Raw genomic sequence first — 17,799 nt, 5'->3', positions numbered from 1 at the left:
TGATGGGTAAAGTTGGTAAAAACAAAATCTTGTATTTATAAAAATAGGGAAGTTAAATACATGCATACATATATATATGTGTATGTGTGTATATATATGTATATATACAAAACTGTTTAAAAACATGTAAATTGTAAATTTGAAATTTTAAAAAATTGGAAGGTTAGAATTAATATCACATGTGCAAGCTTGACACTTGTAATCCTGTTCAGTACCAGAGACTGACTTTATTCTGTGTTCAGAGGTGAGAATGAGAGTCAGACTTTATTAAGCACACAGGATGGCAGATGAGGTTTCTGCTGAGCAAGTTGTGTGAGCCATTCAGACCTGCATTGTCCCTCCCTTCTCAATATCCAAATCCTGGCTAGCTAGACTTAGTTTATTTTTCTGTTGTCTGCAAGTCCTCTCTAGAGGAGGAGATGAGGAAATTACAGCAGAGTCTTTCAGCTCTCATCATGGTGGTGAGCAGACACCAGAGGCGTGGAGTCGCAGTTGGGTTGATGTCTGTAGCTGTTGTCTGCAAAACCCTGAGAACAGAGTAGTTTGAAATTCCTAATAAGCCTACAAGAAGCTCTTGGCTGTGTGTAACAGGATGGTGTTTCCCAAGGCTTTATAACTTAGGGTGAATTTTCAGTGGGTTGAGAAAACACTGCTTCTTTAACATTTATATAAACTTCAAATTTAGTAATTCTCCTGCAAAACAGAGGCTTTGAAGCTTCTTCAAAGATTTTAAGGATTTATAGTATGTAGGACAGTGCTTATAACGAATATTGTTATCTAAATCAGCCTTAAGTGTTTACTGAGACAGAAGTTATTTTCATGAGAACTTCTGAGAATATGAGGATTACACATAACTCTGGATGTCAAACATGTACCCAAAGCATTAAGGATAGTTAATAAGGAGATGTGGGATCATGGCTTTTCCCATGTTGTGATAACTTATTTATTTCTCTGGGGTTTTTTCCTAATTGATTGCTTGTTGGCACTGGTGAAAGGAGAGATATGAAGGAGGATAAGCTTGCTGAGATTTTCTTTGGGTAAAGTGGAGTTCATGATGAGGTCTTGAATACCAGTGTCAGATATTGGTGCTTGCTCTGTGCAAGAGTTCTTAACTGCCCACAGTTCATTGCTTGTGCTTTCTATGCCTGCATTATTTTCCTCCACCAAACAGTTGTGGCCAGAGTACATTTGACTGAGGAGAATGTGTGCTTTCTTTGTTTTCAGGTGTACCCAGTGGTAACCAAGTCTGCCCTTTGGTCAGTTGAACAAATCTTGCAGCAGAATTTGGCTGCTGTATTGGTTCCCTGGGTTTTGCCAGTAGCAGGCAGTGTTTGAAAATTCTTTTGGTGACAGTAAAATGCTTTTTATCTGCAAGGGTCTGAAGGGTATGGAGTTCCCTTGCATTGGTTTTACATAGCACTGTGAGAGACACTGTCAATGAGGGCACCTGGACGGGTATTTTGGGGTTAAATTCAGATAGGTTTTTTTCCCTTTGGTCATTTGTTGAAACAACTGTATACTTTCTGCAGTAGCGTTATGATCTTTCCTTCAGGCATGTATGTCTCAATTGTCATGAACATTTGCTAAGTTCTAGACATATATCTAAATTGACTGTGGGAATTTTAAGGAAAATAAATGTAATGTCTTCATGTACTTTAAAACTCTTCCAAAAAACATTCATAAGTTATGTGCTGCTACTGCCACTGAATTATATTAGTAAGGAATAGCATTTTCAATAAAGTTATCAGGATCAAGAAATACTCAGATTTGAGAATGGTTCTCAGTTTGGAAGGTATGTGGAGTTGGCAAGAGAGTTGGGATTTTGCTGTGCCATTCTGCCAGACTTCACAGCTTGGAGGTTACTTGTTTGTGTACATGTGTATGTGCTATATATGTGTGTGTGTGTACAAGTTCTGTTTGGTATTACTAAATTATTACTTAGGCCAATCACTCAGGGCAATGAATTTCACAGGTTATCTGGCTACTAGAAATAAAATAATGTTTCCTTTTCCATAGCTTCAAACATTCTTTCTCTCTGACAAAATAAACATTTACTTATAATCTCATTCTGTTTTATTCTTTATAGTCTTAATACTCATGTCATGTCTATCCACCCCACCCTTCTTTTTTTTTTCACTTTAGGTGTCCTGCACTAAATTATAAGATCTTTTCTTTAAGTTATATATTCATCTAGTGGCTTAGCTAATAACTTAGTGTTAAGCCTTTTTTTCAAAAGGTGTGAGAAGTTAATTTCTAAAATGGATTTAATGTTCTTCTTTCAGAGTGGATTCAAGACTATTTTCCCCTTCTTCCTCAAAGTGCCAGCTGATATGTCCTTCAAGTTCATTTAATATTTCTAAGCAAAGATGTGATGAAAAAGGAAATGTTTTATTAACTGCTTGTTACACAAGTTCCATTTCCTAGGTGTAATATAGTGAAGTACCTCTTCTCAAAACTATAAAATGTGTAGGCAAATGTCTGAGTAAATTTTCTAAATGTGCATGATGTATTCAGGGTTTTGTGATGAAAAGCATCCATTTCAGACTCTTACTTAAAAAATAATAATGCTTTTTCTTTAGCTTGTTTTAGCAGAAAGCAGGGCTTTATAACAATATTCTGTTGTGCATTAGCACATAAGGTATTTTTTTTTATTATTTTTACTATGTATAGCAGCAGATCTAATTTTATTCAGCGACTGACATGGTTTTCAGTGCAACTTCTCATGCATTATTAGAATTACATACTTAGTTATACCTATGTGAGCTTGAGGTTTTGTTGGTTTTTTTTTGGTTGGTTTTTTTCAGTTTTGTGTTCAAAGGGGCAATGCAGGTGTGGTGTTGTCTGTCTTTGCTCTAGAATAAGAGGGGCTGCTGTGAATAGAAGTGTGCAGTTGTTGCTCTGTTAAGTATAAGGCTGGCACAGAAGGCACAGACTTTGAGTTTATGTGCTCTTCATTCAGAGCTGCTCACATCAAGCTTCACCCAGGCTGCTCAGCAGAAGGGAGAATATGTGTAGCATCTCTGATGCCTACTTGCTTGAAAATATTCTCATGTTGTATGAAATGGGCCACAGGAAAAGCAGGATTTGTGACTGCCATTACAGCAAAAGCCCCTGAACTGATAAAAATTCAGGTTGTTTTCTTTTCCCTTTTTGTTCTCCCATCTTCCTGTTACGTCCTTTGAAGTCAAGTGCTGGCAGCACTGACAGAATTTTGGCACACTAGGCCAGTGTTCATGAAGACTTGAATTTCATAAGTTTGGGGGATCTTGAGGAATTTGGTGGGAGGAGGAGCTGGGGAGGAGAATGTTTTTCAGTTGTGCTGTGTTTATTTATACTTCTGTGGGAAATTTGCCTTAGAGGAGATCAGGCTTTGCAGATTGTGTCTTGTCTGTTTGGTCAAGACTGCGAAGTTAGAAAAAAGATCAGCCATTTAATGGGTAAAGGACTCACTGATATTAATTCATTGTAAATTTTCCTAAACCTCAGAAGGGTGGACAAGAGAGACAGGCGTCAAGAGAGTTTCAGGTTTGTGCTTTCAATACAAGATCCTGCAACTTGATTTAAGCAGTTTTCTATTCTGCTGGTCAGGGATATAAAATGTAAAATAGATCACATCAGGCTTCACTGGTTCCATTTCTCATGGAAAAAATACTCTCTAGGTTTTTAATCTGTTTTCTGTTTTGAAAAATAAGAAGTACAAAACTTGGTTGCTAACACCTGACATGACCCAGATGGTTTTTTTTATAGTGAGAGCCTGAGACTTGAAGAATTCTTTAGATAAGCATATTCTTCCATTTGTTTAACAACCTCAACAAGTTTTAAATTTCAAGTCTGGTCTTCCTGGATTTGTTTTCTTGGAAGACCACTGATTATTGCAAGTTTTCACCATATTTTTTAAACAAAGGTCAGAGGTGGTTAATCACTTATGTCCGTGCTTTTAAAAGGGTAACATAAAGATATATCAGCTTTAGTTTTAATTCTCTGCAGCAGTAATTACTCTGACATGTCAGTCTTGGTGTGTATCAGACCTCTGTGTCTGCATTGCTTGAATGAAGGAATATTATGCAGAAAAACAGAGCATCAGGATGACTTTTCCCTCATGGGAATAAATGTAAGCCTTGCAGATTTAGCTGATGCAGTTTGATACTGCCTCCCACTGTCTGCTCAGCCATCTGTCAGATGGGAGATGGCAGGACAGACATACACATCCTCCTTGGCCCTTGTATGTAGACAAGCACTTGAAAGCACTAAAATACATTTGTATCAACAGCTTGAAAAGTAGTTCATGTTTGCAGACCGGTCCACTTCCATGAGGATGCTAAATGCTTTTCAGGGGGTTCAGGATTCAAATATTAAAAGGATGAGGGTGTGTAGTTCTTCCCCCTCAGTGCTGTGTAATGTCAGGTACATGGACATGGTTTAAGAGAAATACCACTGGGGAGGCTGGTGTTGTGGAACTTGGTTTTGAAGTGTTCCCAATGTGTGCAGCTGCTATGTGAAATGAAAGTAGTATTTTACAGAGAAAAACAGATGTGAGTTATCTTTGGTTTGCATCTCTACTGCTGACTTACACTTCTGCAGGTTGCTGCAAGGCCTTATTAAGTGTGTGTATATTAAAAAGTTTGTGTAAACATTTGACATACATTTGCTTACATACATGTCTGTGTGTAGAGAGATCAGAGCAGTATCCTCATAAAACACATCCTGACATTTGTTTTGTGTTTCAGAGAGTACTTAGTGCATAGAAAAGTGTTGCCCAAGTTAGAACTATGTAAAGTGTGAATGTTCCTCACTGTTTAAAATACTGCATTATATAGCGTGTATTTTTGCAAATGTTAATTAAAATAGTTGATGTAAAGAGTTCTTAGCCAAAACTATCTTGGAAATAATTTTTTTAGTCATTCAGTTGTTTCAGAGGTCTTAAAGGCACGTTTCATTTCAGTTTGCAGTTAATATGTTTCGAACATTACCACCATCTTCCAATCCAACGGGAGCAGAATTTGATCCAGAGGAAGATGAACCAACCCTAGAAGCTGCATGGCCTCATCTACAGGTATTTCATGGAGGCTGGAACATCACAGTCTATAACAGAATTGTGACATTAAATTCATTGTTTATCTATTCTAAATTGTTTAGGTTATGTGTTTATCTCAAAACAGTTACTTTCCTATGTAATTTTTTAAAATGTGTTTCTTGCATTAAAACTGAATTAAAAAAAAAACAAAACAGTTGTTATAGGTTAAAGGCTCATTGTTTCTTATGGTAGAGATGTAACTGCTGAGATTTTAAATGAGCTTCTATTTGTCACTGTGAATGCTTTGATCTGGCTCTGGCACAGCTTTAGCTTTCAGAGGTACCCTGACAAACAGAGGAGAACAGAGACTTCTTAGAACATGGACTTCTGGGCATGATAAATATTAGATTACTGTGTGTCACTTGAGTAAAGTGTAGTGATGGAGCTCAGCAGAATTTCTGCAGTTTAAATAACCTCAAGTTCTTGTAATTTGTCAGGAGAGCAAGAGCAAAGCCTTCACTGTGTGTTGTATAGATAACTATAACTAAAACCATTTTGCAGTTCTGAGCAACTAATCAGCAATTTTAGTAACGTGATGCTTATAAAATGGTTCTTGTTTAAAATACTAATCCTGGGTTTTTTGTTGTTTATTTTTTCCAGCTTGTTTATGAATTTTTCTTAAGGTTTTTAGAATCTCCAGATTTTCAACCTAATATAGCTAAGAAATATATTGATCAGAAGTTTGTATTACAGGTGAGGTAAAAAAAGATTTCTTTTTTAACTTCAAGCTCGAAATTATTTTTACAGTGCATTAGATTCAGTTAAAATACATCTTTTTTCCCTCTTTTCAGCTTTTAGAGCTCTTTGACAGTGAAGATCCACGTGAAAGAGATTTTCTTAAAACAACTCTACACAGAATATATGGGAAATTCTTAGGCTTAAGAGCTTACATCCGGAAACAAATTAATAATATATTTTATAGGTATGTCAACATTTTTGTATTATGGTACATGTGATCAGTTAAGCAATTAAAACACTCCAAGACACTGCTAGCAATTTTTAGAATTCTTTATATGTTTATAGTCAATATTTCTGCATCTAATAATAATTAATACCACTCTGGGAGATTTAAATTAGGGTAGTCTTGCCTGTGGCATATATCTGGCAGCTGAAATTTGAGTAAATATATGATTTAGTGGGTGATTTGGTGTCTTTGTGGGAGGCTTTTTTTGGGTGGTGAGGTAGTAGTGTTTGTAATATACTATTGCCTTCATAAGGTGTGGTTCTTTATAATGCAGAAAATGTGCTGAAATTGAATGACTGAGGGATCTGTAATTTGCTTAAAGGAACATGTCTGCTGCCTCTTCTTTCCTCAGAATTGACATGTGCAGTTGAGCTCGTGTGAAATATTTGTTTGTTGCCTAGAATGAACTCTAGTACTGTCACTGATACAAACCACACTATTACCAAAGCTCTTTGGAAGTGTGTTTTTGCTGCTGTTACATCCAGTGTGAATGAAAGATTGTGGTGCCTGTTTGACTTTTTTCATTTTGATACTCTTTGCTTTTCTACAAATAATAATGCTGTGTATCAGTTTTACATCCTGCTCCTTCTCTGCCACTGTTTTCATCCCACCATGAATGTATGGTGGTACCTCTTTAAGAAAGTAGCAAAGAGCTGCCTATGGCAACAACTGAGCCTTTGGAAGGGATACAGAGCAGCTCCTCTAAAATAATTAGTGAGCCTGTAATAATTAGTGAGCCTGCACTGTCTTGCAGTCAACTGGAAGTTGACTTCACAGGACAGTCTTGACAGGACAAGTGAAGAGTCAGTATATCCCAAGGAAAAAGTACAAGTGGATCTTAAAGATGCAGATTTTTTCCCCCACACATTAATAAATTTCCCAATGATTTTATTAAATTAAATCCAAAATGCATAATTTGGATTTGGTCAAATGTCTGAACAGATGGTAAAACAGCATCATAGCACATTATATGCACTTCTGAAAAGTGGTTTTATTTGCCATTTTGATAGTTCTGATGCTAAGTTTTTTAAAGACTAAGAAATTGGCTGGTTGTTAGATCAGCTTTGTATAGTTGGTATAAGAGAGTTTTCTGTCTGACATGTATATGGGAGATTATATAACTTGCACAACTATGAAGCTGTGGGAGAAAAAGAAAAGCCAACCACAAACTTAGACAAAACTTAGCTGTATAATATTTAGGAGCTCAAGGTTTAAAAATTTTGCATCCAAATGTAAACTGGTGCACTTGTTTATGATCACCAAGGAGAAGTTGTTCCAGCTTGTCTTGAATTAGTGAATTGGGCTGTGTGAAATGATGTGTATGTGTACACATACACATGAAATATGTGTACAACTTTAAAAATATTTAATTTTCATATACTTTTACCTTCAAGTTTTCAGTTTATTACTGTGCTTACCTAAGAAATGTGTGGCCTTCATTTGTCTTTTAGTCGTTGACCAGAATTACATTAATTCTCTCCCCATAGTGTCTTAATCTATTTTTTCCCAGAAGTAAAATACTTTTTTAAAAAATTATGAAACCTGTATCTGCCTATTAATTCAATCCAAACCTTTTTGCATCACAGTGTTTAATTTTGCTTGGAGTTATATCCTGAATTATATGGAGGGGATCTTTAAGAATTAAAAACTGTCACTTCCAATATTCTGGATTAAAAGTAGCTTTTAATATCTCAGCCTATGACAGATTTTCAAATTTAAAAAATGCTTTCAAATTAGTGGAATTATTTTCTCATAAGTGTAAATGTTTATAACTCTGCAAATTACCTGAAACCATGCATAGAACTTTGTCAGTAAATTTACACTCGGGTGAAGGAGGCTGAAAGGTGATTACCTAATAAATTACAGTGCTCTGTCTAAAGAAGATTCAGGAAAATGTGACTTTTTTATTGCAAGCCTTTTGTATGCACAGAGATCTGTAATGCCAAAAAGCTTTTTACATCCAGAAGTAGTAACTGTTTGAACACCTTGTGCTTGCATTTGCTATAGAAGGTTGAGTCATGGTATTTAATTGTGCCAGATACTCTTGTGTTATTTTAATATTTAAAGTGTTATTTGCTGTGTTCAATTTTGCATTATTAAAATGGCATAAGGTATGAGTATTGGGAAAAGCTTGAGTGTAAAATGTGGGAGAAAAGAGCAAGCAGGTGTGAAGCTTGACAGCAGCTGGGTGTGCTACTGATTTTTGTTTCCAGAAAGTTTCTTTTCTGTTGTATCTCTCTGCTTTCCTTTTACTGAGTGACTGAAATATTTGGGTAATGATAGATGGTATTAGATTTGTATCTGTCTTCAGCAGTAAACCAATAAAATGTTTCATTTATTTAGGTTTATTTATGAAACAGAACATCACAATGGCATAGCAGAATTACTGGAAATACTGGGAAGGTAAGTTGTAGATTTTGTTTCATTAAACTCACTTGCTTTTATGAGTAGACTTCAAAAATTCAGGGGATTTTGTGTAAGATTGTAGAAACATGGAAAAAACTTTAACCTTGTGGTCATGTTTTGGGACATGACAATTTTTGTCATGTCTCAGCTGTAGGTATAGTTGTGTGCAGCTTGGAAGAAGAATTTGAGACTGCTGAAAAACTTGGTGCAGGTGTGGACAGAGATTGATCTGACCATTCTATTCATTTGTAAATATTAGAAAACAAGCCCAAGAATTTTTGTGTATCCTGCACATTAGTGCAAGCTTCCATATAATTACTGATCTTTATTTTTAAATTTCTTTCCCTGGCAGCATAATTAATGGATTTGCCTTACCATTAAAAGAAGAGCACAAAATATTCCTATTGAAGGTTTTGTTACCATTGCACAAAGTGAAATCACTCAGTGTCTATCATCCACAGGTAAATTTTACTTTATGTTTTTCATACTAGTGTTTAAGTAAGCTTGGTTGAAGAGGTTGGGGGACTTGAGTAAGTCTGCTGTAAATTCAGTTCTAAGCTCTAAAACTTCATTGCTAACCAGCCTGGGAGAAATTACTAAACACATATGTCTGTAATGTTTCACTTGTTGATAGAAAAATTAAAAAGAAAACATGTGTGCTCACAATAATACCCTTTCTAAAAGCACTGTAGTGTTTATAGATGAAGCATATGTAGTAGTTGGTTAATGTGAGAGTTCTTAGTATTTATCCACACAGGATTTTTTGTTTATCTTCTTGTCTGTAATGTTTAGACATTAAAAAAATGCAGAAAATAATGGTTTTAATGAATGTCATTTATAAATACTTTATTCTAAATTACATGAAGCAATTCAGCTGAATTCAGTTTGTTGAATTTCCTGTTTTGAAAGGAATTGGTAATTTACGAGGACATCATTATTTAATTCAATATATCCTTTCAGAAGTACACAGAAAAAAGGAGTCTCCTGAGTTGTACCATGCTTTTAATCCATCAGCTTACATTGATAGGCATAGTTATCATTAATTGTGATATGTGTAAAAATCCCAAGATTTACAGCTGTTCAATACACTTTTATCTAACTTGGGTTATGAAATAGAATATACTTACTAAATCAGCACAGGACACCAAAATGTTAGTGAGTGGGAAGCACTCTATAGGACAAGGCCATGATTTTTAAGTCCTGTATTTGAAAAGATGAAGTGTGATGAAATACAAAGTACTGGGTCTAAAAAGAAAGCATCATCGTGTGTATCTACATTATAACCCAGGAAAAGATGAGGACACACTTGCAAAGGTTGGAAAGAATTGCTGAAGCCTGTTTACCATTCTGTATAAGTTGTCTGCCAAATAGGTTTTTAAATTCTAAATTTTTTAAATTACTGAAGAAAATTTTATTTATTTATTCTAATTTTATTAGAATTTTATTTGAAGCATTCAAAATTGTTCTTGAATTATGCTAATGACTTCAAAATGTGTTCAATTTCATAGTGAGAATTAATAAAACTCTTTTTCTTTTTACTGTAGCTGGCATACTGTGTAGTTCAGTTTTTAGAAAAGGACAGCACACTTACAGAACCGGTAAGTTTATCTTGCTATTATTACATATCTTGAACTATTAACACACCTGACATCTCTAGACTGTTTAAGGAAGTTTGGGAATCAAAGTATTTATTTGTAATTGTTTATATTTGAGTCAAATATTTAACCATTTTGATTATCAAATTTAGTTTTTTCCAGCAGACGTTCAGAATATCTAAAACTAACTAACACAACATTTACAGTACAGGTCTTACAGAGACAGATTTTATTCTGCTGATTTTGTTCTGGCTGAGCAGACAGGAGATGGTGGGTCCAGAAGCAGTTTAGTCAGAAATTAACTTGAACTGTGCTCTGTTCAGAGATGGATGTTATGATGGAACAGAGATTTCTGACACACAGCTGCCTGTTGGTGCAAGGCTTTTAAATCAGATCCTGTTCATGTCTACAAGCCTTGGACAAAACCAGGCTTTGGTCTGGCTGCACATAATTGCAGAGATGAATAGTTTTAACTGTCCTCTCTAGTATCTAGTGGTTTGCTTCATTACACCCAATATCAAGTAGGTAAGAACCAATCTGTTTAATCAGTAGATCAATAAAACAACTGCTGCTAACAAAAGTGCAGATTATTAGATTGTGACCATTTCTATTGTAAAATGGAAATGGGATTTCTTGAAACAAATGGAAGTATACACCTGAGCAGGAGTTCTCTTCTAGCTGGAGCTTTTAATATTTAATAAGGTAGCAAATGTCAGGCATTCTGCCATTTGTACTATATGAGATCTTGTTTTCTTAGCTTTCTTCCAGCATCAGATAGGATGTTGCATATTTCCTACTAGGAGTCCAGAAATCTAGAACTAATATGTAACCGGGTTTGTTTCCTTTTTTGATCCCAAATTAGTACATGATTACAACTTTCTTTAAAAAATTAGCACACACATCAGCAAAGTACTGAGTTCCTCTTCAAAAGATCCTGGTCTTTGCTTCCCTTTATAATTGTCACGTGAGAATTTTGATATCTTATTTTTTAAAATCTGTGTATATTAACCAAGGCTTCATTGAGGACATAATGTCTGCTCTCATGATTGAATAATATATACTTGAAAGAAGCACTTATTTCTCAGAGTTGTCTTGTCACTGATGATATTAAATATTGCTTACAGCTTCTATATTTAAAAATCATAGAATCACAGGATGGTGTTTTCAATGTTCCTGGTTTGCTAGGTAAGCAAGCTGGGTAAATAATTTATTAATCATGAAGAAAGTTAAGACTAAGATCATAGTAAGATAGTCAAATCAAAGTTTAAGAGCAACATACCTAGAATAGTTGGTCACCAGTACTTCAGGCATTTATAATAAATATTTTGTTAAAATATATTGATAGAACTTAATTGCTTGATTTTTGGATTACATCCCCAGGAGGGTAGAGATTTAAAGCTGCTGTCACTTTAAATTTGTGCAGGTAATTTTCCTGGTAATGTAGTAGCAAATTTGGACTTTGATCATATGGAGTTAGATATTAGGTTTTCTCTCTAGTATTACGATTATTATTTTTGAACATGTCTTACAGACATAGAACTTTGTTTTCTGAAGAAGTGAGTTTAGACCTATTAACAGTTATTTCTGTGACACTGAACCATGTCTGATTACTACTGTCATATGGGACAAGAAATCACAACATTTGTGTTCTGCTTAAAATACCAGACTTATTAATGCATTATAATTGAGTTCAAGATAAAGTGAAATTATCATGAAATTATTTTATCTTTGTCTCTACAGGTGGTAATGGCACTGCTGAAATACTGGCCAAAGACTCACAGTCCAAAAGAAGTCATGTTTTTAAATGAACTAGAAGAAATTTTAGATGTTATTGAGCCATCTGAATTTGTTAAAGTTATGGAACCTCTCTTCAGACAGCTAGCCAAATGTGTGTCCAGTCCACACTTTCAGGTCTGTATTTACTGCATGTACAATGATACCAGAATTTTTGTACAGCAGACTTGTAATGTATTATTCACCATAATGAATTTTATTTGTTGCAAAGGAGTCTTCAATTCTATGTCAAGTTGCAGGGATACAAACATTAGTTTTACTGTTTGTTCTCAGGAGTGCAGTATGTGCATTCATTTTGGGAGATTCACTTCAGTGTTATGCTTACTATAAAAAGGCTGAAAAACTCAGTGTTTTCAGAAGTACCTGAACCCTTTCAGTATAGTGTTTGCATTTCATTTCTTATAATACAAGTTCTGCAAATACTGGTTCTTTTGGAAAGTATTTCTTTGCTTGAATTTCAGAGTTCATGGGTTATAGATTGAATCATGACCCTATCAAGGTAAAAAGCAGTTTTTCTGTCTCTCTTTCCATCAGCTCCATGACTCTCATTAGCACTAAAAAATCCAAGTCTGATTTGCAACTTTTCTTACCTTTCCCTTATATTTGCCAAATGTTATGATTATTTGCTCTGTAAGAGATTGAAGAAGTGTTCCTTTTTTCATGTTGTCTTAGGTTGCAGAGCGAGCATTATACTACTGGAATAATGAATATATTATGAGTTTAATTAGTGATAATGCAGCAAAGATTTTACCCATCATGTTTCCATCCTTGTACCGGAATTCAAAGACGCATTGGAATAAGTAAGAAACACTTGTACAAATTTCTGCTACTTCACTTGTGTGTAGTTGTAGGTTTAAGAGTTTGGATCTGTGAGTTGCTAGTTTAACAGTGTGTTGAGCTGTTTATTCCATGATACTGAAGTTGCTGGATAAAGAGACTGTTGTTGTCAATTCTGAGGAAGTATTTAGAACTGTGGAAGATAGCTTTCCCTTTTTTAATTAAACAAGAGAGAGTGTTTTAGTGCATCTAATCCATGACATTCTTCTATAAATATGGAGCAAATTTGGCATTCATCTGTAGTTCAGATACTTCTAAAGGCTTAACTTTGATTTCTGATCACTAACCTATTTGCTGATCTGCATTTCTTCTGCATTCTAGTGAAATACGTTGTAGATCAGATAATTTTTTCCCCTTCTTTTTATTTTCTTTTTGTTTACTGCTTTTTTCCTTCTTTCTCCATTGATTATTTTCAGTTTTTTCCCCACAATAACGTAGTACTTACGCATGAAAACAGTCCTGGTCAGCTCCCTTCTGCAGCTGTTCCATTGTGAAGTGCCTCTTTGTTTGAGCTATTGTGCAACTGCTGGGATGGTGACAGTATCCCAGTCTGGCTCTAGCAGTGAATTGAGGACTGCTGATGGGCTGGCCAAGAATGAGTAATCAGTCTGCAATTAAACTCTAGGAAAGAAATGGAGAATAAAGTGATGTTAAAGTGGTTGCTTACTGTCACTGGGTGCAAGCAGTAACAAATAATGTACTCATTAATAAAATTCCAATTCAGTGATGCAGTTGTACATTGTAAATGTGGGTTGCTGTTGGTTATTTTTTTCTGACTTTCAAGGTCATGCATTCATTTTATTCTGAGTAAAAGTCATGCTACCAGTACAGCTGCACTCTTACTTGTAACTCCATACACAATACAAAGTGATCATTTAACAGATTGCTTTTTGAGCAGCAGTACATTATAGCTTGGAGCTGTAAATTAATCTGTAAAAGTGTCTTATAAAGCAGATTGATTTTGTGTAATTTTTGTGATGTTTTCAACTTTACTTTTCTAACACATTTCTTAAGAGTTCTGGCATAATTGCATTGAACTGAGTGCTGTTGCTGTGTGGCAGTTTTCAAAAGGAATGGGGTCTTTTTTGCACTCCTTTTAATTACTAACTCTTTTTTTTCTTCAATTTATCAGTTGCCAGTAAGTTACTTACATCAAGATCTTTAATGCCATACTACATTTTCCCTACTAACCCTTATGGGATTAGTGTCTGCTACTAAATTTCACAACTAGGCCTGTATTGATACATGTAGTATTAAGAGTGAAGTTCAAATGTCAGAAGTGTAAGTGATAAGTAGTACTGCAGAGTAAGAAAACTGTATTCAAAGTTGGTAATTTTAGTGTTAGGCATCTTGTGGGTAAATTGAAACTTCCACTAATTAATTTCATTTCCACTTATTCTGAAATGATGTAATTTTCCAGTTATGTAGGCTATTGGCTACTGTTGACCAGAAAAAGTAGATTTCAAAGTTTAAAGTACTCTGAGTTTCAACCAGAAGTTTTACTTATAGGACAATACATGGCTTGATATACAATGCTCTGAAACTCTTCATGGAGATGAACCAAAAACTGTTCGATGACTGCACACAGCAATTTAAAGCAGAAAAACTGAAGTAAGTTTTCATGTCAGTGTGTCTGTCTGTTCTTGAGTAATTTGTTCAGAGTGCTTTAGCTCTCAAAAACCACTGTGTCATTAGTGGGAAGTTGCCTATTTTATTGCAGCAGTCTCAAAGTTGACTTGCTGAAACTTCTTGTTATATGTGAACTGTAAATCTTAACAAAGCGCCTCATGTAGGCTTAGACCTCATACTTCTGGGGTCACCATCTTCCTAAAAATTAAGTTTTTGAGAGGGACACTGCTAATGGTGGAACCCAGTGTAGAGAATCTGTTGAACAGTTTAGTTTAGTTCACATCCTGTGTTTATTTTTGCATGCTTTATTTACCCAGTGTTACTTCCTTTCATGTTGTCACTCAGTTTGTCCCAAAATACCTTCCCAGTATTTTTCAGCATTGCATTGTGTGTTAGTATATCTTCATATTATTCTAGAAGTTACCTGAAATCAAGGTGTTATTCTACTGTAGTGCAGGTCTCTAGTACAGATTTTATTTGATGGAAGAATCCTGCTAGAATGAGATAGAGAAGTCAGAAGTATTCATGGTTTGGATCTCATTTTAGGGGCTGAAAGCAGTTAGTGGACTAGCAGAAGTGGGTTAGTACCTACTCACTAACTGAATATGAAATACCTGGATTTGAGTTTTATTTTAAATGTCAAAGTAAACAGGGATTCTTTCAAGTAGTGGTTCAGATTAGACACCTATTTTAAACTGATATACTGGAAGTATACAGATTCTCAATGTAGATTGATTTGTCCAAGTTTTGAAGTTCCTTATTAGAATTCAAGCAGAAATTATCTCATACAGTATCAAATTCTTAAGGTTTGTGTGTTTATAGATGACAAAATATAAGCATTGGCTCTTCAAAAAAAGACTAATTCTCTTTTTCCTGATTGCAAGTAAGTGGAACCCCTTTTAAATAAGAAATCAAATCTTTTCTTCTCTGATTTTTATAACGTTTTTGGATGATGTTCTGAGTATGAGCTAAAGCAGAGTGCTGAGCGATGAGCTAGCAACACAAAACCAAAATAAAAAATCTCCCCCCACATAAGAACTGAAAAGGGGGATGGTTGAAGGGTTCCTACCTCCCATCTTGAATTAATTTAATTGAGATCTGGAGGCAAATGGTGGATGTGCTTGGATACAATTGCTCTTCCTTTTTTTTTTCTTGACATTAGGGTCATCTGATCTGTGCATTGAGAGCATTTTTAGTACTCTTAGTTCAAAATTATTTTAAATTCTACCAACCTTCAAAGACAGGTGGATCTTTCTAGTCTCTGCAAGAAGATGTTTATTTGTAAGAAAGAAAGATTTTACATTTTCAAATTGCATTAGGCATTAAGAAAACAAACTTTTTCTACTTTGTTAAAAAAACCCACAAAACCAAAAAGAAAATGATCCACATTTATGTCATCTTTCTGGACTTGCTGCTCCCTAGGATGAGTGTGGTTTTGTTGGGTACTTCTCTGTTAGAGTTCAATTCAAAATGTCTCTGGTGCCTTTTCCTTTAGCCTGTTGCCTGAAGCCATTGGGCCAACAAGTAAAAATCTCTGTCCTTTCATGGTCAGTTGTCAACTTCTTATTTACTAAAAGAGCATTCTGATATTAGAAATAAAACAAAAATGTGCTTCAGCCTAGATCAAAACTTCTTTCTGTTTTAGTTTTTGCCTTTAACAATGTACATGTACTAAAGATAAGCTGGTATCAGCCAGTTTGTTGCTTTCATAAGAAAATCTTGAGTTTTTCCCTTTTAATGTTGATTTGAGATCATGGGGTATTGATATGATGCAAGTTATCCTGTCAGTGGTGGTGTTTTGGACAGTAGACTCAAATGGGTATAGCTAAATAATTTATTTTGTTGAATTCTTTTACTTCTATGTGATTTTTTTTTTCCAGAGAGAAGCTAAAATTGAAGGAGCGGGAAGAAGCATGGGTTAAAATAGAAAATCTAGCCAAATCAAATCCCCAGGTATTTAGAAAAGATTAACATGATCATGTTTAAATACTCTAATATTGTTAGATATCAGTGGGGGAAACAGGTCTGACTGATCATGGAAATAAAGGAATTTCACCAACTGTATTATGAAAGATACACAATAAAAGTACTTTTCAAATTTTTAACCTTTCTCTTGTGCAAGTAATTATTTTTTTTAAAAAAAAGGTTTCTCAAAAGTATGATATAAAGCACTTTTCCCTTTCCTTGTAATACGACTTTTACCATATTGCAGTTTGAAAAGTTATTGTGCAAAATTATGGAAAAATGTAGAGAGGCCATAATTGGTTTCTCTTGAAAAGCTGTTTTGCAAACAATATATTCCAAAAGAGATCTTTCTGCAAACTGAGTTTTGACTGGTCAGTTTTCCTTTGTATCAGATGGATTAATACTGTATGTTCTTGTCTGGTGCATTTGTTCCCATACTTGCACTGGGCTGCTCTGCTGGTGAAGCTGCTGCTCAGGTATTTCCTGCAGGAACCATCCTGTCCAGCATTAATGATGTGGCTCAGTTATGAAAACAAAACAAAGAGGTCCTTTAGACTATTCATTGGATGCTGAAATTACAGGAGAAGGAAATGGTTTGGCTTGGATCCTCCCCACACCCCCTTCTTTGCTTGGAGATTGCTGCCAGTTTTCTTTCAGCTCAATCATATGAACAAAAAACCTCCAAACATTCAAATTACTTCACAGCCAGAATTCTGTTATACTGTAGCAAGAAACTTAATGTGCTATATATTTCCAAAACCATCTAGCTGAGTTTGAAGTGGTAGAAGAGGGAGAAATGGTACTCTGTATACAGAAGTGGGACACTTCCTGATCTCAGAGCTATTTTAAAACAGAAAGTATGAGGTAATCTCTTTTTCTAAGAAAAGGAAATTTGTGAATGTTTTTTTCCTCTTGGGTTATTTGCCAGGGAGCAATTACTAAACTGTTTAAGTAAAATCTATTAGAATTAATAAAATGTCAGTTGAGAACAGATTAATTAAATGAATCAAAAACGACTATTCATGTGAATGCAATAATTGACTTCCACCTGCAAAACATTTCTCTAATGACATAAGTCATACAAAAGCATTGCTTGAAGAGAATTTTATATACATGGTCACTTGCTATCACAAATGATAGGCTATTGTCTGTTTGGCTAAATAAGTGGATTGAGTTGTAGAAAAATTCAGAGTTCTATGGTATCAATTTCCTTTTCTTTCCAAGGAACTTTTTGTAAATACATTTTCTGATGCTGGTTAACACTCCCTGTATACAGTATGTTCTGCATAGTCTGCTTGAAGAAAGCTAATATATGGAAGAAATTTAAAATACAAATTACTGAATGCTCCACTGAATTTGACGTAAAGATATAAATGCTTTTAGTGCTCTAGATAATGGACTTTTAGGAGTTTTCTTTTTTCCTGAAATGTCTATTGACTTTCTAGTTTGTCTAATAACTGATGATTCTTGTTATTCAGATCTGTTCCTGATTCTGCATGACACAAAAGTACAATTTAAGATTTTAAATCATTATA

General features: G+C 34.8%; 1 protein-coding gene across 3 annotated transcripts in view; it reads left to right on the top strand.

Annotated features, from left to right (window-relative positions):
* Positions 1-17,799, top strand: part of PPP2R5C (protein phosphatase 2 regulatory subunit B'gamma) — a 73,090-nt gene that overhangs the window by 51,134 nt on the left and 4,157 nt on the right. For all 3 annotated transcript variants that reach the window (XM_074542340.1, XM_074542341.1, XM_026791135.2), the window contains 10 exons: positions 4,943-5,053; positions 5,675-5,767; positions 5,866-5,996; positions 8,382-8,441; positions 8,797-8,905; positions 9,989-10,042; positions 11,780-11,950; positions 12,506-12,633; positions 14,180-14,281; positions 16,180-16,252. In XM_074542340.1, the coding sequence (XP_074398441.1) occupies positions 4,943-5,053; positions 5,675-5,767; positions 5,866-5,996; positions 8,382-8,441; positions 8,797-8,905; positions 9,989-10,042; positions 11,780-11,950; positions 12,506-12,633; positions 14,180-14,281; positions 16,180-16,252 (1,032 nt within the window). The remainder of the gene's footprint in view (positions 1-4,942; positions 5,054-5,674; positions 5,768-5,865; positions 5,997-8,381; positions 8,442-8,796; positions 8,906-9,988; positions 10,043-11,779; positions 11,951-12,505; positions 12,634-14,179; positions 14,282-16,179; positions 16,253-17,799) is intronic.

The sequence above is a fragment of the Zonotrichia albicollis genome, chromosome 6 (assembly GCF_047830755.1).
Source record: "Zonotrichia albicollis isolate bZonAlb1 chromosome 6, bZonAlb1.hap1, whole genome shotgun sequence".
NCBI classification, from domain to species: domain Eukaryota; kingdom Metazoa; phylum Chordata; class Aves; order Passeriformes; family Passerellidae; genus Zonotrichia; species Zonotrichia albicollis.
This window is presented reverse-complemented; position numbering and strand designations above follow the sequence as displayed.